Source organism: Meles meles, chromosome 14 (assembly GCF_922984935.1).
Source record: "Meles meles chromosome 14, mMelMel3.1 paternal haplotype, whole genome shotgun sequence".
Taxonomy (NCBI): domain Eukaryota; kingdom Metazoa; phylum Chordata; class Mammalia; order Carnivora; family Mustelidae; genus Meles; species Meles meles.
In genome coordinates, this window is record NC_060079.1 from 28,353,658 (window position 1) to 28,378,745 (window position 25,088).

The 25,088-nt window shown below is 37.9% G+C and overlaps 1 protein-coding gene across 2 annotated transcripts in view; it reads right to left on the minus strand.

The window, feature by feature from the left end:
* Positions 1 to 25,088, minus strand: part of COG3 (component of oligomeric golgi complex 3) — a 76,381-nt gene that overhangs the window by 13,336 nt on the left and 37,957 nt on the right. For both annotated transcript variants that reach the window (XM_045977970.1, XM_045977971.1), the window contains 6 exons: positions 19,132 to 19,237; positions 15,190 to 15,314; positions 10,824 to 10,913; positions 7,430 to 7,550; positions 4,708 to 4,796; positions 4,464 to 4,598 (listed from right to left, as the gene is read on the minus strand). In XM_045977970.1, the coding sequence (XP_045833926.1) occupies positions 4,464 to 4,598; positions 4,708 to 4,796; positions 7,430 to 7,550; positions 10,824 to 10,913; positions 15,190 to 15,314; positions 19,132 to 19,237 (666 nt within the window). The remainder of the gene's footprint in view (positions 1 to 4,463; positions 4,599 to 4,707; positions 4,797 to 7,429; positions 7,551 to 10,823; positions 10,914 to 15,189; positions 15,315 to 19,131; positions 19,238 to 25,088) is intronic.

Consider the following 25,088-nt stretch of genomic DNA (forward strand, 5'->3'; position numbering starts at 1 on the left):
AAGTGAGATGGAACTATTTGCTGACACCAGAGATTCTGGAGTCTGCCCACCAGCCGCTGAGCCTCCCTAGGCCACCACCACCAGCTAGCCCCAGAGGCCGAGCCTCACGCAGCCGTTGCAGCCAGTCCTGGCAACTTGGAGCACCCTAATTATTTTTATATTAAGGACAAAGACAAACTGACATATCCATCTCTATTTACTATCTAGGTAACATACTTACCTTTAAGTCAAACTGCAGGGAGTATTTTCTTGAAAAGTTTTCCCCAACTAGCCCTTTTTCAAAAACCCTACGAGATGAACATAGACCCATAGTCTCATGATGACACTGCTTTACACTTCATAATGTTTACATATTTTCTATCTTGATTTCCCATTAGGTTATTAAGTCCTTGAGAACAAAAATTAAATTTATAGGTCAAATTCTATTATATGCACTACAATCAAGGAAAAATTTACATTTACAATGTTGCTGAGGAATTAATAACACTTCAGAGGGAATATTAATAATAAACTTATAGGGCACCTGAGCGGCTCAGATGGTTAAGTGTCTGACTCTTGGTTTTCGGCTCGTGTCATGTCAGGTTTGTGAGACTGAGCACTGAGCCTGCTTGAGATTCTCTCTCCCCTCTGCCCCTCTGCCCCCCCCACCATAAACTCGAAATACTTCAATAAACTGCTTGGGGAAAAAATGAATATTGCTAAATACAAGTCTTGAGTTTTCAGCATAAACTGGTCCCACTAGAGGGAAACACTTTGAGCTTAGTTATGAACTTGAAATGTACTTCCTTCAAAGTGCTTTTTTTTTTTTTTAAAGATTTTATTTATTTATTTGACAGAGAGAGATCACAAGTAGACAGAGAGGCAGGCAGAGAGAGAGAGAGGGAAGCAGGCTCCCCGCCGAGCAGAGAGCCCGACGCGGGGCTCGATCCCAGGACCCCGAGACCATGACCCGAGCCGAAGACAGCAGCCCAACCCACTGAGCCACCCAAAGTGCTTTTATTCAGAATTTTTGCTAAAGCAAAACCTGCGCTTCAAATTTGTCTTATTTTCCTGTAACATTTCTGCAGCATTTAAAGTACTATTACATATATGATCTTCTTTTGGTCCTTAAAATAACTTTAAGTTGGGAAGAGGGATACAGTAGCTATCTCTGCTGAAGAGATTAGAAAAGCAAGGCTTGGAGGATCTACCTTGCTACCATTTTACTCAGGAGGTGACAAAGGGGGGCTAGAGCTCAGCTTTCTGGAGTCAAAATTCTATGCTCTTTCTACCACACCCATAACCAGTCCAACCCCTACTTAAGGGTTCGTTTCATGTAATATTCAGTATAATGAAGTTCTAAGACAACAGAAAGTATCAACAGGTCCAAAAACAGGTTTTTGGGGTGCCTGGGTGGCTCAGTGAATTAAGTGTCTGCCTTTGGCTCAGGTCATGATATCAGGGTCCTGGGATCAAGTCCTGCCTTGGCCTTCCTGCTCGGCGGGGAGTCTGCTTCTCCCTCTCCCTCCCCCAGTTTGTGCGTGCACACGCGCTCTCTCTCTCTCTCTGTCAAATAAATAAATAAAAACTTGGGTGGGGGGAAGGAAAGAAAAAGAAAGTATCAAGAGTTTTTGTGTTTAACAGAAGATATTTGACCCAAATTATTTTCATAATTTGATGAAATGAAATGAACTTCTACCCACAACACTTAGAACAGTATTATACTCTTTAGGGCCACCAAATACTTAGAGAAAAGATTATTTTTCAAGGAACAGGAAATAGGATATGTTCTTTTAGAATTTATTTCTTTTTCTTAAGAAACTTCATTAGTTGTACCAAAATATCAGGGAAGATGTTTATACAATTCAGATTAAGTTTGTAGAAATGACTGTCTTATGTATATTGGGTCACTCTGGATAACTTTAGTTTCTCATTCTGTGAAATGAAGATGTTTTACTTACTCTAGGTGCCAGAGATGTAATGAGAATTAATGAAAACAAAGCATCTCAACAAGGAGAGTCAAGGAAGGAGCTACATAACCAAAAAAGACCAATTTGCAGCAAGTAAAAAAAAAAGGACGAGAATCACACCCCAAATCTTTACGCTCAAAAACAAGTCTTCAAAGAGCCTAAGAATGTTCTCTACACTCACACAGTATTATTATGCAAACCCACATGTATTCCAAAAATCAGCCCAAACTGTTCTCAGCTGAGAACATTTGTTGATGAGGCTTACATCCAAATGGTAAAATACTGAGACCTACAAGCATACATCCAAATTGAAGATGAAATACTGTTCTCTTTCTGCACCTATGGATGCTGCTTCTCTTGCAATCATTTATCAAGGTACAATCACGGGGCTGCCTTATAAGACGCCAACAATAATAAAAGAGGCACAAGATTCTGCACTTGCAGATTTACCTTTAAAGAAAATCATTTTAAAGTTTTAAAATCATTTATTCTGTGTCTGCTATTCAGAATACTATTAAAATCCACCAGATAAAAAGTGAAAAATGGGGCGTCTGGGTGGCTCAGTGGGTTAAAGCCGCTGCCTTTGGCTCAGGTCATGATCTCAGGGTCCTGGGATCGAGTCCCGCATCGGGCTCTCTGCTCAGCAGGGAGCCTGCTTCCCTCTCTCTCTCTCTCTCTGCCTGCCTCTCTGCCTACTTGTGATCTCTCTCTGTCAAATAAATAAATAAAATCTTTAAAAAAAAAAAAAAAAGTGAAAAATGTCTGGTCCACAAAGTCTAACAAGCAATGTCTTAAACGATCACATATATCTGTGTGAACTCTAGTGCTTATGCTGTATGCCCTGTGCATGCGTGCGTCTTTGTCTCTGACTCACTCTACTCCAATGGGATGGGGGAAGGGACTGAATTTGGAATAAGAGAATGTAAAAGGGATGCTCAGTCCTCTAAGCTGTACTATCTACTTAATATTTTGAACGGACCCTGAAGAGCACTTAGGGACCAAGGTTGAAAAAAGAAAACGAGGCCAACAGTGAATGACCTGAGCAAAGACTACACAGACTAAGCAGGGAGGACAGGACTGAATTCTCAATGACGTCAAGAGGCAGGGCCTTTCCCTCTCCGATCCCTCAGGGAGGAGTGTAGAAAGAGAGATGCATGACTGTATAGGAGTCTCCAGTGCAGATGTGTAGCATTCCATGGAAAACCACCATATAATTCAGACTTGGAATACATGTTTCCTACATGTATCTCTAATTTTTTTTAAAATGCTCATAGTGTCCAGAGCTTTCCAAAATGCACAATTACAGAGTTATACCAGATTTACCAAACTAACACCACCATCAATTTAGATAGCTACATCAGTGAATTTTCATTCTCTTGACTTTTACAAAGACTGTGCTTTTCCAGAAAAAGCCTTTAATCCTAGATTTCATTATAATTAACTTGCTTATGTCAGAAGATTCATTCTGCAGCTCTGCTATTGCAGAATACTCATCTACAGTATTTCCTACCAGTACTAATGTGGATGCTCTCCCCAAAATACATACTACAATCTACAGACTGGCTTCCCGTAAGGACAATTTCAGTAAAAACTGTAACGGCTTATCTGTATATTACAAAGTATCAACAGTTGCACCATTTTTTAAAATCAAAACCCAGTAGAAACCTTTCTACCACTCCCCCCTTTTAAATTGATGTGGCAAAGGAAAAAAACACACACACTCCAAATACTTGTTTGAATGGACTACAACCCAGTAAACGTACTATATGCCAATGATAAACAAAAGAGTAGGTTGACTGCTTTAACATTTCTATATCTGCTTTTTGGGGCATTTATTACTATTTTCAGACACAAGTACCTTCTATCTTTTGAACAAATATCACAGGCTTCAGGCATACCAGCACTGATGGCCCCAGCAAAAAATTACTAACAGACAATCTGCTTAGCTGTCTCCTGGTCATTTCAGAGATACAGCTTGTCTCCCCAGTTAGGACTTAGGTAAGTAAATTTGAGAGAAAGGGCTGTCATATTTTTACTCTTTTTATAATGTACTCTAATTCTGGACAGACAGTAGAGGCTAAATAAATGAAAGCTAATTTCAAGAATTTTTTTTTTAATTTCATGACTTTTTAAACATTTTTATGAAGTAAAATCTTTAGTAATGGTACTTAAGCCTTTAAAAAAAAAAAAAAAAAAAGATCAGGTTGAAACAGAAAAGCCAAAATAGCCATGATCTGTTTTTGCATTGCTGGCATTAGCCAGCTGGATAGATTTTAGCAAGGAGACAATATCTGCACTTTTTCTCTTAAAAACTAAAAACTCTGCAAGTGTATCTAAAAGTCCAAATCAAAAAGCTTCCATTATAGGAAACACAGTGATTTCCTAGATGGAACCATTAAGATTTAGGCTTACTATTTACTGTCTCCTGCCAGAGTTTTCACAAGAGGTTCGTTCAAAAGGAAATCTAAGGAAGAATTCAAAATTACTTTACCAAATATGCACCAAGGTCTATACCTTTGTCAGGAATTCCTCCAGCTGCTCTACAAACAGCTTGGTCTGCTGCTGAATAAACTGCTCACAGGCCGATTTCAGATGACGGTCTACATCTTTTTTAGAGTCAAGATAATGTTCTCTTATCTCAGGAGTACCCTTAAAAAGAAGATGACAGTTTCCTCCTGTTTTTATGTGCCTAGAAATTACCAGACATGTAAAGAATGCCATTTATCTCCCACCACCAATGAAACAGACTCCTTCTCACCTCCAACAAGAACTCTATCAAGGCATTGTTGCTATTCAGCCTAAAAAATCTTGGAACAGTCATAGGGTTCAGGATTTTAAATGCTGCATCTGTGAAACAAAATTACTCATCCAGTGAACAGGTACAGTTTTAAAAGAAAAGACGAGTTACTGTTTCAGTATGTTAATGTACACTAGTTATCTGTTACCACAAAAGCAAAAGCAGTTTCATTTCCACCAACTCACCTCCATGAATGGAAGAGGGTGGGATTAGTTACTACATTACTACAGCCATGGTTATAGTACCCACACATAGTTATTTTCTAGAAGTCAGACTTGAGAAATGACTATTAATCTCAATTATCCACTTACAGAAAAAAAAAAAAAGATAAATGGTAACTGATACCTGAAAGTTTCACTGCCTTATTTTTATGCTGCTAAACAGATTTTCCAAAAAACATCCATATACTTACCCAGCTTCGTTTGTTGAGTCCCTGGCTGGCACAGAAACTTATTCATTGGAAGCAGAATGAATAAACTACTGTGTCAGCCAGAAAGAAAACACCAAAAGGACGTATTTACCCCTTAACCTCCAGACTAACTAGAAACCACACAAAGTACTAACTGAGGTCTCATTGATGTTCAAATGCAATTAAGATGTAATGTTAGTTATGAGAGGTTAGAGGTTTAAAAGTAAAGAGAGCAAGTATTCTAAAGTGATAGTCACAAAAGACCATTTCTTTGCTTTGCCACACCACAGAAGCCAAGTATGACATGCTTCCAACCCTGGTTTTTACAAGTACACACCACAACAATACTTACTACCTTGACCCTGATCTTACTGTAAAAGACCTATTAGACTCAGTATTGAGAGTAAAGCTTTGTTTCTGTTGTCTTTTCTACAAGATAACTTAAAAGACTGTCTGCGACAGCATACGGTAGGATTATATAGGCTTTATGATGTTTTAGGGAAAACAGACTTTAAACCAGTATTTGCCAAAATTTTAGGGCATTTCATTTTCTCACACTTCGATGAATCTATATGAGAATTAAGCAAGTAGCAACAAATTATGAATTGGAAAAAAATGGAAGAAAGTAGATCAGCCTTACTTTGTCCCATCACGTAAATAAAGTTAAAGACTATCAGCCCCCGGCACTTTTCAAGGTTAGGGCACTACTCCCACACCTCACACCAAAAGAACAGAAGGAAATCAACTAGACTGGTTGGGGGATGGAAGCCTCTGATAAGAATAAGCTTAAAAAAAAATATATGCATTCTATAAAGGCAAAAACCAGGATATGTGGCTGTAGTTTAAAAAAAAAAAAATCACAGGGCGCCTGAGAGGCACAGTTAACTAAGCATCTGACTCTTGGTTTCAGCTCAGGTCATGATCTCTGGGTCCTGAGATCAAACCTAGCCCCTCATTCTCAGGCTCCACACTCAGCAAGGAGTCTCCTTGTCCCTCTTGCTCCCACTCTGTTCCTCCCCAACCCTCTAAAATAAAACAAAATCTTTTTTTTTTTTTTTTAAATCACAAAATATGAGTAACATACAGGTTTACTATTCAAATTCCAACAGAACCAAAAAGTATTCTCCATGGCAGAATGGAGAGAACATTAGGAAAAGAAAGAGTAAACTGTTCTAATATGACTCATGATGGTTCTCAGGTGAGTTAAGTCAAGCCTACTATTTTATAAGCACAGTCACTAGGGAACTAATAACCAGCTACCCTTGGAAATACCACATTTGGAGTTCCTCTGAACCAGAGTACAGGAAATAATTTGAGTGATTATTTTCTCAATTCCCCCAATACCTAAGAGAGAAGTTCCATTATATAAACAATGGCTTAAGGCATTAGAGCTTAATTCCCTCAGACATGGTTAAGAAAAGATGAAGTTTAGATAAATTTGTAAGTAAGTAAAGGGAAACTAGGGATATTCATGGTATATCCTTAACTGCTTACAATCAACATCTTAGAAAATAACTATTCTGATATTTTAGAAATCATGTATTAATTCAGTCAGAGGCAAATCATTAGGATGGATATGATTCAGGGTCTGTTAACAACTCAAAGATCCTAGCCACATGATTACTTAACAACCAGCTGATTTAATAATACCAATTAGGCTTACTTGAGCACCTAAAGCTCACAAAGCTCTTCAATGTACATTTTCATGCTTAATGATCTCAATAACCTGGTTATTGAGAAGTTATCATGACAAGTTGATTCTGCTCATTTCACCTGGGGTAGGAAAACTAAAACACCCACCCAAGATCACACAAGAGCCAGGAAATGATGGGCCAGGAACAGAACCCAAATCTTTCACTCTTAGATATCTAAATACTCCCATTTTACCACTTTACCCAGCTGCCTTCCTGAATTTTCATGAACTGACAAACTCTACTCAATGTTTAAAATCACCCCAATTGGCTGACACTGTAAGTAGCTGTTACACTGATTTTTCATTTTTTAACTGGTTATGGTAATATGTGGCAGAGTCTAAGAGAAGTAATGCTATATTTCAAATTGAAATGCTCAGAAACAGTTCCCTTCATAAAGAAAATACAGCAAGTTAGATGTAATTAGGACATTGACAGCTTAGTTCAGTATGAGCAAGTAACATACTTAGCAAGCACAGCATGCAAAAAATTGCAGATGAACATAAAATAAACCTATAACCTTTGCTGACACATTTGGACAGGTCAAACACACCCAACTGTGTCAGCCAGGACAATGAAGTACCTCTAGTTTTCTTGAGGTCCAGGGAAATTTCCTTAATGGTGAATTCAGTATGAAATGGAGCAATTTGTTCACGAAGAATCAAAAGATGCTTAATTAAGAAAAGTTGTCCATCAATCTGAGTCTAAATTATAAGACAGAAAAATGGGTATTATCAAAGACTAAATAAAAACATGTAAAACATACAGTGTTCAATTAATCAACATTAATCTACCGAGGTGTATGGTCCTTAACCTAACCGTATGTACCAATACTCCTTTTGTGGTACAATGAACTCTCCCCACTTTACCCATGTTAGAATTATCTGCAAAAATCTTGCTGCAAACTCTTACTAACACTGTCACCAACTCTACTTCATCAGTCCAAGAAAGTAAATCAGATAAAAGGTTATAAAGTAACACATTTAGAAAAAGAAATCAAATCTATTTTAACTTGATTAGAAACAGAAGAGATAAAGTGACCTAATCTTGGAACAGAGCAGGAAATAAAGAAAAGGTCAAAGCATAAGCACAACTCTGACCTCTCCTGGTTTTCCAGTTTCTCTTTAAGTGCCATGGCTCTATTTGGCCAAAGTGGCTTCAATATCCAGAATATCAGAAATATTCATACTTACACAAAAGGAGCTTCCAAATCCAAAAATGATTTGGGGTTACCATTTTGGATTATCCTGCCACCAACAGAGCACTATCTATACCCTTGAGTCACTACACTTGCATCTGCCCTGGCAGGACCCATCTAGAAGAGTCTTACGATTTAAGTTTAGTTCTCAAAGCTCTGACCCAATCCTCAAACAGTGAATAACTGTAACTTACACTTCCAAAAAAAGTCTGTATATTAACAAGAGCAAGGCTGCATCTGCTCATTCTTGCTGCTTAATCAAGACAGAATCTTACTTTGAAAATATTTCTAATAACATCATACTGTATTAGGAAAAGAATAAAATTGTCCTTCAGTAAACAGCAACAATTTTAAAGGGGTTATTAAACAAACTAACTCCACTCTAGTGTCTCTCTCTTTCCTCCCTCCTTCTAGATAAACACATAATCAATATGCAAATATGATTTATTTGATGGAAACTCACTTTGCACTCTGGAACACAGAGCATTAAATAAGTAGGAAGCACTACACATTTTGGATACTTGCTCTATTTTTAAAAAAACTAACAACTCCAAGGGGAAAAAACAGTATAATATAGATTCACTTTACTAAAGCTGCTATAATCCAGCAAACATATTAGGTGTTCAATTAAGTATGGCAACTTCCTGCCTTAAGAAGCTAAGACATTAAGTGGTCATTTTCATTAATCTCTTTTTTCTTGAAAGGCAAAAGTACACAAACTCAGCAACAAAAATAAATGAGCTAATGCTTGCCAAATCAAGGGCTTCCCCACACAAACTTAAACCCCTTCTAATATGCAGGAAGCAGAGTTACATAAAATAGGATAGCCTCATAGGGTAAGGACGAAATAATCAAAAAGTCCTTCATGCCTCCCTTTAAAAAAAGGAGGTAGTGCATGAAGACATAAGCATATAAGCTTATTTTTAAATTAGGTCATTTTTTTTCCTCCTTATCATCTAAGAACTACATGCTCACTCTAGAAAACTGGAAAATTGAAGAGTGTAGAGAAAAGAAGGGAAAATCATCCATATCCACCCAAAAGCTTTCAATGTTAAGGTTTTATTGAGTGTTTTCTTTACATAAAGTCATAATGTATATCTGGTTTGTATCCTTTTTTGGTTTTTTTGGCCTTAACATATTTAAGTTAAATGTTACTGCTTCATTAAAAAAAATTAATGCCTGTGTAATAGTCTACTCTATGAAGTATGCCATAATTTATTAAGCCATTTGCCTAACATTAGACATGTTTCCTGATTTCATGTATTGTAAGAAATGTGAGAGCTCAGGCTTAGAAATACTTTTTAAAAATTAAATCTGCCTGTCTACAACTAACTTTCCATCTTCCTTCCAACATCTGAAAATGTCATTGCAACCTTCCATTCCATGACTGGGAGAATGCAGCAGTCACAATCAGGGGTACAGCTCTCCTAGCAACGAATCCCAAATTCTTTTGAGGGAAGTTTTTTTGTCATTTTTTTTTGTTGTTTTCTTTTGTCTTACCCTAATTTATCTAAAGCCTTGAAATAAGAAATCAAGTTTATAAATCTCGAAGTCCAGAAAGGTTCACAAGTTTGAATACTCCAAACAAGCAAAAAAAGTTTCACTGGAAACAGCCCCTACAGCTTCGTCCCTTTAAGCAACAGGTATTTTAATGGACAGTTAAATGAAGCAACATTTTTGAGGATGCTATTAAAAAATTCCCAGGGTTCCTGGGAGCAGCCTTCAGCCCCAGATCGCTTCTTGATTAAAAACTGTAAGTCACGGGGGCACCTGGGTGGCTCAGTGGGTTAAGCCTCTGCCTTCGGCCTGGGTCATGGTCTCAGGGTCCTGGGATCGAGCCCCGCATCAGGCTCTCTGCTCGGCGGGGAGCCTGCTTCCCCCTCTATCTCTGCCTGCCTCTCTGCCTACTTGTGATCTCTCTCTGTCAAATAAATAAATAAATCTTAAAAAAAATTTAAAAAAAAAAAAAAAAAACTGTAAGTCACGAAGTCATGGCAACTACTTCTAGTCATGCAACCCACGGGCCACAGTTTCCTGTCTTCTAAATTGACTTGGCTGATTTCCTCCAAGTGAGGCATGCAACTATTTAAAACCATCAATGAAGGGATGGTTATAAATTGCTATGTTCCCTTATAAACACTGTTTTGGTCTTTCAGGGAAACAGGAGTCTACTACCTTCCCAGCTGCTAAGGCTATAGTAAGAGACCTTTACTCTATAGGATTTAGAACCAAAGTGGCATTTTCAGTACTTTTCGGCAAAGCTGGCACTCCTTCATACAGTGTGGTCTTTATTTAGCACTATAATAAAATACAACTGAGCCTTCAACAACATGGTTTGAACTACACTGGTCTACTTACATTGTAATTTTTTATAGCACCATATTATAAATGTATTTTCTCTTTCCTGTGATTTTCTTAATAACATTTTCTTTTCTCTAGCTTACTTTATTGTAAGAATATAGTACATAATACACATAACAGACAAAATAGGTGTTAACTGTTTATGTTATCAGTAAGGCTTTCAGTCAACAGCAGGCTATTAGTAGTTCAGTGTTCAAGGAATCAAGTTCTACAATGATTTCAAACTGTGGGGGAAAGGATTTGAGCCCCTGTCTTGTTCAAGGGTCAACTATTTTAGCTTCTCTTAAAGGGCCTCAATTAAATCATATTAAACAAATCCTACCGCCAAAATGGCTTTAAATTTCTGTGTCTACAAATAAATACTATATTCCACGATATTATTATAGGTAACAAGATTTCACCTAACACTTCATCAAACCTTGTTTTTGCTGATAGACTCTGATGCTCCAAGTAACGACTGAATGCAGGCAGACAAGGCTTCCTGTGATAATCCTTGGAACACTGCCCTCTGGTGAAATAAAAGAAAAACATTACCTGAAGTGCTTTACAACACAGGAACAAAGAAATTTTGTAAACGGAGTACAAGCAATTCAACAATGAATGCTTGCTTGCCCTCATCCACTGGATGGACTTATATTACTGGCAAATATTCCTCCTAGAGTTTCCTATTCCCGTGCAACCTGTCTAGACCAACAGATAGTTCTGTAATTTGCATCTCTCAAAACTCTCCTGTGACCTTTCAACAATATTACCTTAGCACCTATCTCAGGCTAGGCTCTGTGCTAAATGCTGGATGCCCAGTGGTGGGTGGACAAGGCAGATGTGGTTCTGACCCCACCAACTTTAAGACAAAGCCTCAGTAAACCCACTTCTAAAAATGTATCCCAAATAATCAGTATTATATTATAAAATTCACGCACATGGCTCTTACTACATTATTTAAAACAGCAAAAAAAAAGCAAATAAATGTTCAGTGATGGGGGAGTCAAGCAATAAAATACTAGTAAATCCAAATTATAGGATACTGTGCATGAAATAAAGGAATGCCAAAGGAGGTGGTAAAATTTTTGTAAAATATAATTAGGTAAAAACAAAATAATCAGGTTATAAACAGCATGTGAAGTATGATTCTTAATTCTGTCATTTTTATTTCTTGTCAGAAGTGTGGCGTGTCGGTCTGGGCAGGGTCGCCTGCTGGTCCCTTGCTTCCCTCCCTGCCTCCATTCCACCTGAGATGGAATTAACATGGAGGAATATGAGCAAAATATTTATTATGAGGCCACAATCCTGCGTCCTGATCTCTACTTGATGCTGTTCTCCTTTTGTACTGCTTCCCTCTCATTTGTCTCCTATGCAGCTTCTGTAGTAAGAAAAGATTAGGGATGCCCCTGCTAGGTCACTGCTCCTGGCTGAGGAAGACCGAAGATCAGCAGCCTCGACTAAGACCCACTCTTCCCCCGCTGTCTTTTTTTTTTTTTTTTTTTTAATTTATTTATTTGTCAGAGAGAGAGAGCATGTGCACAAGCGGACATAGTGGCAGGCAGAGGCCGAGAGAGAAGCAGGCTCCCCAATGAGTAAGGGGACCGATGTGGGACTCGATCCCAGGACTCTGGGATCATGACCTGAGCCAAAGGCAGCGGCTAAAACTGACTGAGCCACCCAGGCATACCCCACCTCCACTCAGTCTTAATGCATTTTTCACTAGACTTGGCTTTCCTCGCCTTAGATGGTTAAAAGAGAAAGGAATAAGATTCAGACATAGCTAGGTGAAAACAAAAAGAACAGGCAGTCCCAGAAGATAAAATAAAAACAGGCAGAGTTGCGTCCTCAGGTTTACCCTACTGTTTGGCTCAAATTCCTCTTAAGCACCGAAAAGGCTTCACTACGGTCTGTGATGACAATGGGTTCTGTGTGGAATAAGGACCCATGTGTTCCCCTGGGATCCCAGCTCTACTCTAGGGAGCTTCCTAATCCTAGCCTCATACCGTCATTCAGTACACCTGCTAGGGAACCTGGAGAAGAGGAGATTCCAAAGTCCAAACTTCCCTCTAGAAGACAGCTCATTAGCTGGGCAAAAAGGCTGAGACATCTAACTGTAGAGGTGATCTCTCTGCATCCTAAAAGTCCCAGAATAGGCCAAAAGGTATTTTCTGATTAAATTTCAAAATCTCTCCAAGTACAAACTCTGATAACTATGTAGCTTAAAACCGATACACTAAGTACTGTGCACTCTACTGAACCAATGAAACTGTGCCACCTTGTTCAGACCCTAGGCCTCTGAGATACAGAACATCTCTGTGGTAAGGGGGAGTGAGGGGGCAGTGAGGGGGCTGGGGAACATACACATACACCCTTTGGTCTCTATTCTTAAACAACAGCTTCAGGATAATTACATTGCTGTTGTTATTTTGTCATATTTTATATGATATTTAAGTTGTAACAATCAAATTTTAAATTAAACTCACTGAATTTCAGGGGCACCTGGCTGGTTCTGTTGGAAGAGCACTCTTGATCTTCGGGTTGTAAGTTCAAGCCCCATGCTGGGTGTAGAGATTACTTAAATAAAATTTTTTTTAATTTAATCTTATAAACTATTTTAGCAGCAAACTTTTTTTTTTTTAAGATTTTACTTATTTACTTGACAGATAGAGATCACAAGTAGGGAGAGAGGCAGGCAGAGAGAGAGAGAGAGAAGGAAGCAGGCTCCCTGCCAAGCAGAGAGCCCGATGCGGGGCTCGATCCCAGGACCCTGGGATCATGACCTGAGCGAAATGCAGAGGCTTTAACCCACTGAGCCACCCAGGCGCCCCTAGCAACAAACTTCTAATAGTAAGTATAGACAACTCTAATCTTTTAAGATTGATAATCATATCATTAAACATTCTTTTTTTTAAAAAAAAAGATTTTATTTATTTATTTATTTGACACAGAGAGAGAGAGATCACAAGTAGGCAGAGAGGCAGGCAGAGAGAGAGAGAGAGGGAAGCAGACTCCCTGCCGAGCAGACAACCCAATGCAGGGCTCGATCCCAGGATCCTGAGATCATGACCTGAGCCGAAGGCAGAAGCTTAACCCACTGAGCCATCCAGGCGCCCCTCATTAAACATTCTTGAATGCTTACAACAGCTCTGACCTAAAATCAATGCATTATGTTTAAGGTCGTGCTTCAAAAAAAAAGGTACTGTAATTTCAGCAATAACTAAAATTAGTCCATGGTTTCTTAGTGACTTAGGGGCACCTGGATGGCTCAGTAAGTTAAGTATTCGACTCTTGATTTCAGCTCAGGTCATGATTTCAAGGTTGTGAGATGGAAAGAGCCCCATGATGAGCTCTGTGCTCAGTGTGGAGTCTGCTTAAGATTCTCTCTCCCTCTGCCCTTCTCCCTGCCTCTCCGCCCTGCAATTTTGCTCTCAAATAAATAAATCTTTAAAAAAAAAATGTTGATTAAAATGGAGTACAAAACAAACAAACAAAAAAAATGGAGTACAAAACTAAATTAATGGGATGTCCAGGTGGTTCAGTTGGTTAAATGTCCTAAGGTTTGCTTTAGGTCATGATCTCAGGGTTGTGAGATCAAGCCCCACGTCAGGCTTAGCAGGGAGTCTGCTTAAGATTCTCTTCCCCTCCCACTCCCTCTGGCCCTCCCGTCAATCTCATACATACACCCTCTCTCTAAAATAAATAACCTTTTTTTTTAAAAAACTAAAGTTAAAAAAAAAACTAAAGTAAATGCATTTAATAATAAATTTGTACTAAATGTGTACTATAGCCATGTGACACTGGACACTATCACTTAACCTTTCTGCATGTCTTTTTCCTTACCTATAAACTAAAACAGATGAATTAACCAGTAGTTTTTAAACTTTTATGTGGTCATAGGAGATGCAATAAAAGTTATAATCCTTCTCAGAAAGAGTCAAATATAAACATACAAACACAATTTTACTCAAAATTTCAAGGTATTCATAGACTCCCCAAAGGCCTCTAGTGAATTCTAATTCTACATTATGTAGGGATTCTTAACCTGTGCGTTCTGTAGACCCTTAGAATTCACAAAGATTATAACTTTTATTGCATCTCCTATGACCACATAAAAGTTTAAAAACTACTGGTTAATTCATCTGTTTTAGTTTATAGGTAAGGAAAAAGACATGCAGAAAGGTTAAGTGATAGTGTCCAGTGTCACATTGGGGAGGGGAGGCGAACCATAAGAGACTATGGACTCTGAAAAACAACCTGAGGGTTTTGAAGGGTCAGGGGTGGGAGGTTGGGGGAACAGGTGGTGGGTGATGGGGAGGGCACGTTTTGCATGGAGCACTGGGTGTTGTGCAAAAAGAATGAATACTGTTACGCTGAAAAAATTAATAAAAAGGGAAAAAAAAATACAAAATGCAGAGTTCTCAGAAAAAAAAAAAAAAATCCCTACATTAAGGGCATTTGAGTGGCTCAATTAAGCAGCTGCCTTTGGCTTAGGTCATGATCCCAGGGTCCTGAGATCAAGAGTCCCATATTGGGTTCCCTGATCAGCAGACAATCAGCATCTCCTTCTCCCTCTGCCCCTCCCCTCCGCTCATGCTTTCACTCTAATAAATAAATAAAATCTTTTTTAAAAATCCCTAAATTAAACTGATCTTAAACTTACCTCTGTATCTAAAAATCATAGGATTCTAATTAAATACCAAACAAAATACTACACCAAGATCTTAAAATAAACTTAAAATTTTAAAATTTCACATGAAAGAGCAAGCAATTTACAGTAAAGATATAAGAATTGATGCACGTACATCTATACACCTGTACAATTTGGAGAGACACACAAGAGTTCTTCGAACTGTAGGATACCACATTCCATGAAGATCTGCTGGAGAAATTGTGGTCTGTGGTCTAGGATTGAGGGATTCTGTTGAACCTAAAAGCCAAAATGGAAAAAAAGACATATTTCACATACCTGGAGGTTTGTCTTATTTGCATAGTAAATATAAACTGTTTGTTCTTTTAGTTATCAGTAGCTGCATCCATTTCTTTTCCAAGTATTTTCACCTTTAATCAATAATACCACAGGAACCCACAGGAATTGTGACAGCTGATATTCAACACAATTAGTGAGACTACACATAAATACATACATACATCCCACCCTCATATATATATGCTTAATTCAAATAGCTATTACAAAACTGTGATCAATAATGTCTATGGAATAGGGGAACCTAGGTGGCTCAGACAGTGGTCCCAGGGTCCTGGGATCAAGCCCTGCATCAGGCTCCCTGCTCAGCAGGGAGTCTGCTCCCTCCTCTCCCTCTGCCTCCCTCTTCATGGTCTCTCTCTCTCTCTCTCTCTCTCTCTCTCGGATAAATAAAATCTGGTGTGCCTGGGTCACTCAGTTGGTTAAGTATATGCCTTCAGCTCAGGTCATGATCTCCGGGTCTTGGGATAGAGCTCCATATCAGTCTTCCTGCTCAGAGGGGAGTCTGCTTCTCCTGCTCGCTCCCTCTGCCCCTCCCCACTGCTCATTCACTCCCTCTCTCTCAAATAAATAAATCATAAATAAATAAATAAATAGATAAAATCTTTAAAACAAAACAATCTTTATGGAATGAATAAATAGTATATACGCCTTATACAAAGAGGAGGTAGATCTGTAAGTAGTCGTGTGGAAGCTAGTGGAAACCAATGGAGGTAAGGAAATGACAAGAAAATAAAGCTATGCTAAACATGAAAATTAATCAAACCTGGTTTGCTTGACTGCCTGCCTTCCATATTACTTATAGGCCTACTTAGTCTATCCAATTCCCAAGTGAAGACAATTGTCCCTCCTCTCTCCGAGACAGGGCAGACACTCTGGTGAGGGTGAGGAGGAGCAAGTGAGGAGCTTGGTTGAGCAAAGACATCTCTGTGAGGGAAGCACAATCATTTCAGCTCAATGGACGAGAGTTCAAATGAGTCACAACAGCAGAGCTAAGATAATACTTTGGAACAAGATGGGATAATGAAATATGAACTGGGTATTAGAGGACATTAGGAAACTCTATTAAATGTTCTAGTGCAATAGGTTTTAGGGTTATGTAGAAGATGTCCTTATATTTTGGAGAGATGATGAAATACTCAAGAGTAAACTGGCAATGATGTCAATAATTTACTTTAAAATGATTAGCAGAAGATTGGGGCGCCTGGCTGGCTCAACCAGAGGAACACGTGGCTCTTAACCTTGGGGTTGTGAGTTCGAGCTGCACAATGGGTGTAGAGATTACTTAATAAATAAATTAATTTAAAAAAATAAAAATAAAATGATTAGCAAAAGAATATATGTATATATAATGTGATAAAATGTTAAGTCTTAAATCCATATGGTGGGTAATGGTGTTCACTGTTCATCATATCATTCTTTATATTTGAAACTTTTTTCCATAGGGGCACCTGGGTGGGTCAGTGGGCTAAGCCTCTGCCTTCAGCTCAGGTCATGATCTCAGGGTCCTGGGATCTAGCCCCGCATCAGGCTCTCTGCTCAGCGGGAGCCTGCTTCCCCCCACCTCTCTGCCTGCCTATCCACCTACTTGTGATCTCTCTCTCTAATGAATAAATAAAATCTTAAAAAAAAAAAAAGTAATAGTCAATACTTAAAATAATAAAAGTATAGCCAAGCAAAGCAAAATTCTTTTAAAAAAAAAAAGAGCCAGAATGGCCTCTGCTTAGAAGGAGGCCTAGAGTTTATGGTACAGATTTATGGGGAAAAAGAAAGAGAACATTGTGGGTTAGAGTTTTCACTTTATAATTCTGTAAGTTTATTTTTTTGCTTTTCAAAAGCATGTGATATTTGTGTAATTTTAAAAGCTCTTCTATAAGGCCTCACTTTAAACTAAAATGTCTACTTTATATGAAGTTGACTCTCCTCTACCTCCACTGTTCTTTCATGTCAGCATCTGCTGAGGTTTTCTCCCCACATTTCTGCTATCGTCACTGTACTCTCTTTCCTGGAGTGACCCTACACAAGCCCAAAGCGTCAATTACTCTACAATCTTTATTTCTAAATCAGTCCTCTTTATAGCTCTAGAACAGTACTGTCCAACAGAAATACAATGTGAGCCATAAGTGTAACACATTAAAATGCCCCATTAAAAAAAGTAAGAAGAAACAAGTGGAATGAATTTTAATGTGCTAAACCCAATATATCTAAAATATCACCATTTTAACATGTAATCAAGACAGATATTACTAGTAAGGTTTTTTCATTCTTTATTTCATATTAAGTCTTTGAAATTTGATTTGTATTTTATATGCTAACAGCATAATCAGAAAGCCACATTTCACATGTTCAATGGCAGGTGGCTACCATATTGAACAGCATAGCTCTAGATCGATATACATAGATCTTCTCAGTTGTTCCATGTGGACGCTGTTAAGTCTTTCTCAGCCCCCACATCTAGTGTGTCATCAAATTCTATTGATCCAAGCTTTTCACCAGATGCCTCATCTATTCACTTTTTTCCATACCCTGTCAGTGCCCTGGCTCAAACCTTTATCTTTCAAATGGAAAACAAAACAATCTCCTAACTAGGCTCTACAGTTCTGCCTACAATACCTTATTTATTTTAAGGCCAAGCAAGGGTGAAAGAATAGACTTTACTGGGCAAAGGGAAAATGTAAGACCAGGGTCAGTAAGACAGAAAAGTACTCTAGTCTCTCCACTAACTCTTGAAGAGATTTATTAGGACCAAGGTGTGTACTAGAAACAAAAGGTATACGAAGACATGGCACAGGTTCTATTTCAAAGGAGGAAATTTTAACCCCCTATGACTCTATCTTCCTATGAAGCTTTGCCAGACAAGGAATACCCAGTTTGCTTGGCAGTCTGGGTTTGAGGTATCAACTGTTCATAGAGTAACACACAATACCTGGAGATGCCCTAAGCATGGGGATTTAGGGACAACCAGGGCTATTTAAAGCCTCCCATTCTCACTACCCCCAATTCCCAGCCAATCCCAGCTCCCTGAAAACCTGAGCTTCAGTATCTCCCTTACAGCTAGGAGGAGAGGGGAGGGGACACCCTGTTTCCCATCTAGCTTTTTGTCTACATAACGCATAAATATCCAGGATGCTTCTTGGACAATTTCACTCCTTGCGTAACATATACCCTAGTCCAAGCCAGCCCAAATGTTTTTATTGGTAACTTACCCTAGTCGCAGGCACTCCATATATTTACAAAATTCAAATCTGGTAGTACAATTATTCCAATACACTGTATTAGCAAGAAGTTCAAAGTCTCTGAGATTATCACCTATCTGGCTGGCTTTATCTGTTTCTCCCTCCAAATAACCTATGCCTAAACATACCAAACCACTTGACTTCCCCAAAGCAACCATGGTCTTCCATTCCTGCCTGCCCATCTCCATGCTATTCTATCTTAAACAACCTTACTTCACCTGACTCACTCATTCCTACCTTTATAAACAGTATAGCTTCAGACATCACATCTCTCACTGAACCCGCCTTCCTGCACTCAAAGCTCACCTCCCTTCATAATTCTGATGCCCTTCTACCATGGTCCAAGAGTGCACTGTCCATACCTTTAGGACATGGCCACACAGTTACATCTGTGGCTTATCAATCTACCCCCACCCAAGTTTGGGCTCTTCAAATGCACAAGGTTGTTTCTCATGCTCAGAACATGACAAGTCCTCAATAGACGTTTAAATGAATGAATAAAGTTGGAGTTAATCATAACATACCGGATTTTCTTAGATTATTAGACTCCGTTTCCTCTAACCGAACATCTGAAAACGAAGCTTCTGAAGGTACCTTCTTCTGTTCATCTTTTAAACTCTGTGCAATTTGCTATTATAAAGAAATCAGAAGAAAGATTAAAGTGTAGTTTTCAGCTGTGTTTGTAATATGAACATATTCTTTCCATGAAGTTAAAAAAAAACTAGTTAATAAATAAATGGACCAAAACAATCCATGGAAATGAAAAAGTTAAATTAGTATGGAGCGTCCCTACTCCCATAAACACATCCATAGTCTTTTGTGAACCACTAATTTCAGAACCATTATCAGGTATCTACTGAAGGTTCGTATAATACAGAAGTCTCCTCTAGGAAGCTAATTTTCAACTTCTGCTTAGAAACAAAAGTTAAGATTGGACAGGATACATTCAGAATATCAGAAATGCTTTTATCAAGTAACTGGCCAATCTATACAACTGCTTTTCTCTTTATGTAAGAATAGCTACAGTAAGCTATTTTTGAAAGTCTTCTTCACTGCCTAAAGAATAACATCAAATATACACAGGTCACTAACTACTAAGTTAGTGATGAAAATCTCACTAATTTACATTTGTAGTTTGATAAAGGTAGAAATAAAAATGGAGGACTAATAAACATGTAATTACTGCCAAAAGGAATGGCCCAGAGAACTGTTTGGGAGACAGTCTCCGTATCACTTGGGTCAGTCCTAACTCTGCATGCAGAAACCAGAAAGAATAGCCAACCCCTAATGGCACACAGACATCACAGTAGGATCACCTTGATGCCCCTGTGCCCCTCACCAAAAGAAAAGCAAAGCAAGCATATTTACTGAAAGTGGTATCCTTAAACCAAAAGGTCCACACAAGAAGGCATCAGGACACTGGCTATGTGATGACTAAATAAACATACTAAATATATCACTAAATTATACTGGAAGAGCGACTTCAGTAATCTTCATCACCTAACATCTTATCAGAACTATTAAAACAGGCATTCTACCTAATATAAAACCAGTATTCATAAAGAAAATAAAGAAATAAAAGGAAGAAAGAAGGAGAACACAATTCCCTAGACTGGACTGAGAAACAGATCTCGTCTTCATCATACCCACTTTGTGGCCTTCAAACCCAAGGTAACTCCTGCAAATGGATTATCTGTTTCCTGGAATTATTAGCAACATTCCTACTATAAGCCTGCAGAATAATGAAAGCAGAGCAATAAACAAACAGCCCCCAAACTATATGCCCTACCTACCATATACCTGATTCCTGCAAGGTTGATTTTACATATTATTTTTTTTAAGTACTATACAAACAATTCATATAACTACCCAAAATATAAATTTAAATAGAAGTCAGGAGACGGGATGAAAGTTGAGAAAAACATTCTTAGATAAGGGCAGTAAATTACACAGCCTGGTGTATTTCAAGCCCGTTAGCTTTAAAACAAACACACCTATTACAACATGTTTATCAGTCCACACACTAAAATAAGTTAGGCTAAGTTAAAATGCTGGTGAGGAGGTATAGCAACAGGAATAAGTTATACATACACATATTTCTTTGCTGTCAGCTGAGAGGACCAAAATCAAGAACACTCTATAGCTATGAGCACACCTAACACCTAGACTTTGTTTTCTAATACCATTCTCCAATAAAAGAAGCCAGGACTCCTTAGAGAAATGGCTGATTCTAGGGCTAAGACAGGAAATAGACAAAATGAGCCTAAAATGTCTTACAGATCCAAGAGATAAGGAAGTGCTCATAAAACAGTGGACAATAGCGGGGCGCCTGGGTGGCTCAGTGGGTTAAAGCCTCTGTCTTCGGCTCAGGTCATGATCTCAGGGTCCTGGGATCAAGCCCCACATCAGGCTCTCTGCTCCGCAGGGAGCCTGCTTCCTCCTCTCTCTCTGCCTGCCTCTCTGCCTAGTTGTGATTTCTCTCTGTCAAATAAATAAAATATTACAAAAAAAAAAAAAGTGAACAATAGCCATAAATATGAAATAAATATCCATGAGTTCATACTGATATCAATAAGTGAATACATACATACATACATACTTACATATATAGAAGGGAAAAAATCTGCCTTGCAGAAAAATTCCAAATAATGTATGTAAATACTTTGTCTCAAGAAAGTAGCATAGCTTGGGGAAAAAGAGCAACTTTTCAATGAAGAAACCTAACAATGCCACCTCAACTAAGTGATCTATGTCAGTGTAAGTCATATTGATAGTATGTACCCTGGGTATGATGTGATAAATATGGTACTTTTGGGTTTCCTTCCAAAAAATACATAATACCAGTCTAACCATGTGAAAAGCATCAGTCAAATCCCAATAGGGAGGCAGCCTATAAAATACTTAGCAAATTCTCCTCAAAAATGTTAAATTAAAATCAGCAAAAACAAGGAAAGTCTGAGAAACTCTCAGAGCCAAGAAGAGCCTAAGAAGATAAGGAAGAATAAAAAAATGCAAGGTAGTAACTACAAATGGATAATGGGATCCTGGAATAGAAAAAGAGATTGTATAAAAACTAAGGAAATGTGAATAAACTATGGCCTCTAGTTAATACCAATGTATCATTACAGACTCATTCACCACCGTAACTGCACCACAATAATATAAGATGTTAAATAACAGAGAAAACTGGATGTGGCGTACATAGGAACTCTCTGTAAGACTTTCTCAATTTTTCTGTAAATCTAAAATTGTTCCAAAAAATAAAATCTATTAAAAAAAGAAAAGAAAAGAAAATCAGGATGTGTGACATCCAAGAGAAGCAGTCTAAACAGAAACTGGATCATATCTGAGCCACATTTATAACTTAACAAAACCGATTCCCACTTGGTATCAAAAGGTATGTTGATGAATATAGGATACACTTATGAAGAAATTGACTTTAAACCTACTTTTCATAGACAAATAAATTTAAGTCAGCATTCCTGCTGGAAGCCTAATTTGCAAACCTTGCAAAAATTAGACTACATTTTTGAAAATACATCAGAAACATGTAATGACTTAAGCAAAATTATTTCAGGGGATATTTTCAAATTCACTAGAATCAAAATTTCACTAGATCATCCCAATAGATGCGAACAAACCATCTAACAAAAACCAACATTGTTTAATGATAAAAGCACTCAACAAACCAGGAATAGATGGGAACCTCTTCAACCTGATAAAGGGCATTGTATGAATAACTCACAGTTAACATCATACTAAATAGCAAAGGCTAGATGCTTTCCCCTTATTATCAGAATAAAACAGGATATATGGTCTCATCATTTCTATTCAACATTGTACTGGAGGTTCTAGCTAAACAATTAGGCAAGAGAGATATATAAAAGGCATAAAGATTAGAAATCAAGAAGTAAAACTATCTCTATTTGCAGACAACATGATCTTATATACATACATACATATACAATTACACATATAGAAAATCCTAAGGAATCCACTAAAATCTATTAGAATAAGCTAGTCAACAAGGTAACAGGATACAAGATCAATATATAAAAATCAAAAATATTTCTATACACTTGCAATGAAAAAAATCAAAAAACAGAATTAATGGGGCACCTGGGTGGCTCAGTGGGTTAAAGCCTCTGCCTTCAGCTCAGGTCATGATCCCAGGGTCCTGGGATCGAGCCCCGCATCAGGCTCTCTGCTCAGCGGGGAGCCTGCCTCCCCCTCTCTCTGTCTCTGCCTGCCTCTCTGCCCACTTGTGATCTGTCTGTCAAATAAATAAATAAAATCTTAAAAAAACACAACAGAATTAAGAAAATAGTTCCATTTAAATTAGCTTCAAAAAGAATAAAATACGTAGGAAGATCTTTAAAAAGTATAAAATTTATCCTCTGAAAACTACAATATACCACTGAAAGAAACTGAAAAAGATCTAAATAATCTCAAAATATCCCATGTTTTTGAACTGGAAGAGTTAACATTTGTTAAGATGGCAATGCTCCCCAAACTGATCGACAGATATAATATAATCCCTAACAAATCCCAGCTGACTTCTTTGTAGAAAGTGACAAGCTGATTCTAAAATTCATATGGACTTGCAAGGGACCAAGAATAAACAAAACAATCTTAAAAAAGAATTAGAATTCACACTTCCTGATTCTAAAATTTATTACAAAATAATCAAATCAGTCTGATATTGACATTAAAAGAGACATAAAGATCAATGTAATAAAACTGAGACTTCAGAAATAAACCCAGGGGGGCCTGGCTGGCTCAGTCAGTTGAGCATGTGACTCTTGATTTCAGCTCAGGTCATGATCTCAGGGTCCTGGGATCAAACCCTGAGTCAGGGTCTATGCTCAGCAGGAAGTCTGCTTAAGGATGTTCTCTCCCTCGGCTCCTCCCCCCACTTGTGTTCTCTCTCTCTCAAATAAATCAACAGGAAGGAAGGAAAGCAGAAAGGAAGGAAGGAAGGGAGGGAGGAAACCCAAAAATTTATTAGCAACTGACTTCAACACGGGTGCCAAGACCATCCAGCAGAAAAGAATTGCCTTTCAATAAATGATGCTGGGACAATTGGACAGAATGCTGGGATAACAAATGATGCAAGGACAATATGTAAATTACAACCACAACGAGACACCACTCCATACCCACTAGATGCCTGAAGTCAAAAAGTCAAATATTAACAAGAGTTGGCAAGTAGGTGGAGAAATCAGAACCCTCATACGCTGCTGGTGAGAATGTAAATGGGTACAGCCACTTTGGGAAACAATCTGGCCATTCCTCAAGTGATTAAACATAGAGTTATTATACAGTGCAAAAATTCCACTCCTAGGCATATATACAAGAGAAATGAAAACACATGTGTACATGAATGTTTGTAGCAGTATTGTCTATAACACCCAATAGGTGGAAGCAACCCAAGTATCCATCAGCAGAAGAATGAATAAACAAGATGTAATATATCCATACAATGGCATATTATCCAGCATAAAAAGGAATGAAGTCTAACACATGCTGTAACTTGGATGAACTGTGAAAACATGCTAAGTGAAAGACATCACAAAAAACCATGTTATATAATTCTATTCATATGAAATGTTTAAAACCAGGCAATTTATAGACACATATATATCTTATAGACATATATATACATACATTTATATTATATAGACATATATTTAGATACATTTATAGTGTTCACAGAACTCTCTATAAGTTCTCTGACCCCTCAGACTAGGGTCAGAGAGTGACAGCTAAAGGTACAGGGTTGCTTTCTGAGATGGTGAAAATGGTCTGTAACTGACTGTGATGATGACTGAACCTATCCATGAATATATTAAAAACCATAAATTATAAACTCTAAATGGGTGAATTGTGGGGTTTGTAAACTATAACTCAACTCAATAAAACTGTTTAAGAAAAAAGAAAGAAGTCCTCAAAGATTACAGGGACATGTCAAAATGACAAAGAAGCCATCTAAAGGACAAAGAAGCCATCTTCCTCTAGTCAAATCTGGAACAATTCTGAGCTTCAAAAAGAGCAATGCCAATAGATTATAATGACTTTTTAAAAAATTCCACTAATCTACTAAGGTCAGAGATAGGCAAAAGGGAAGAAGAAGGAGAAATTAATTCTTTACAGCAGAATGCCAACTAATGAATGCAGAAGAAAAGGCAGATATGAAAATGGCAGGTATGAAATTTGCTACTCCCAACATAATAACTGGTTCAGGCACAGATCATTAATGGTTGTAATAACCACTGGGTAAAAAGATGCTGGGGAACTCACATAATCCCAAAGTATCATTTCATCAGTACTCACTAATTACAAATAAGGGAATATACTTTTATAATGAAGAAAATTAGCAATTACTACCTTAACCAATTGTGGAACATCCTGACATTACATGCCTTTGATGTGATGAGGTTAAGTACACATCAGCTGTGTAGTATTCTTGCCAAAAAAAAAA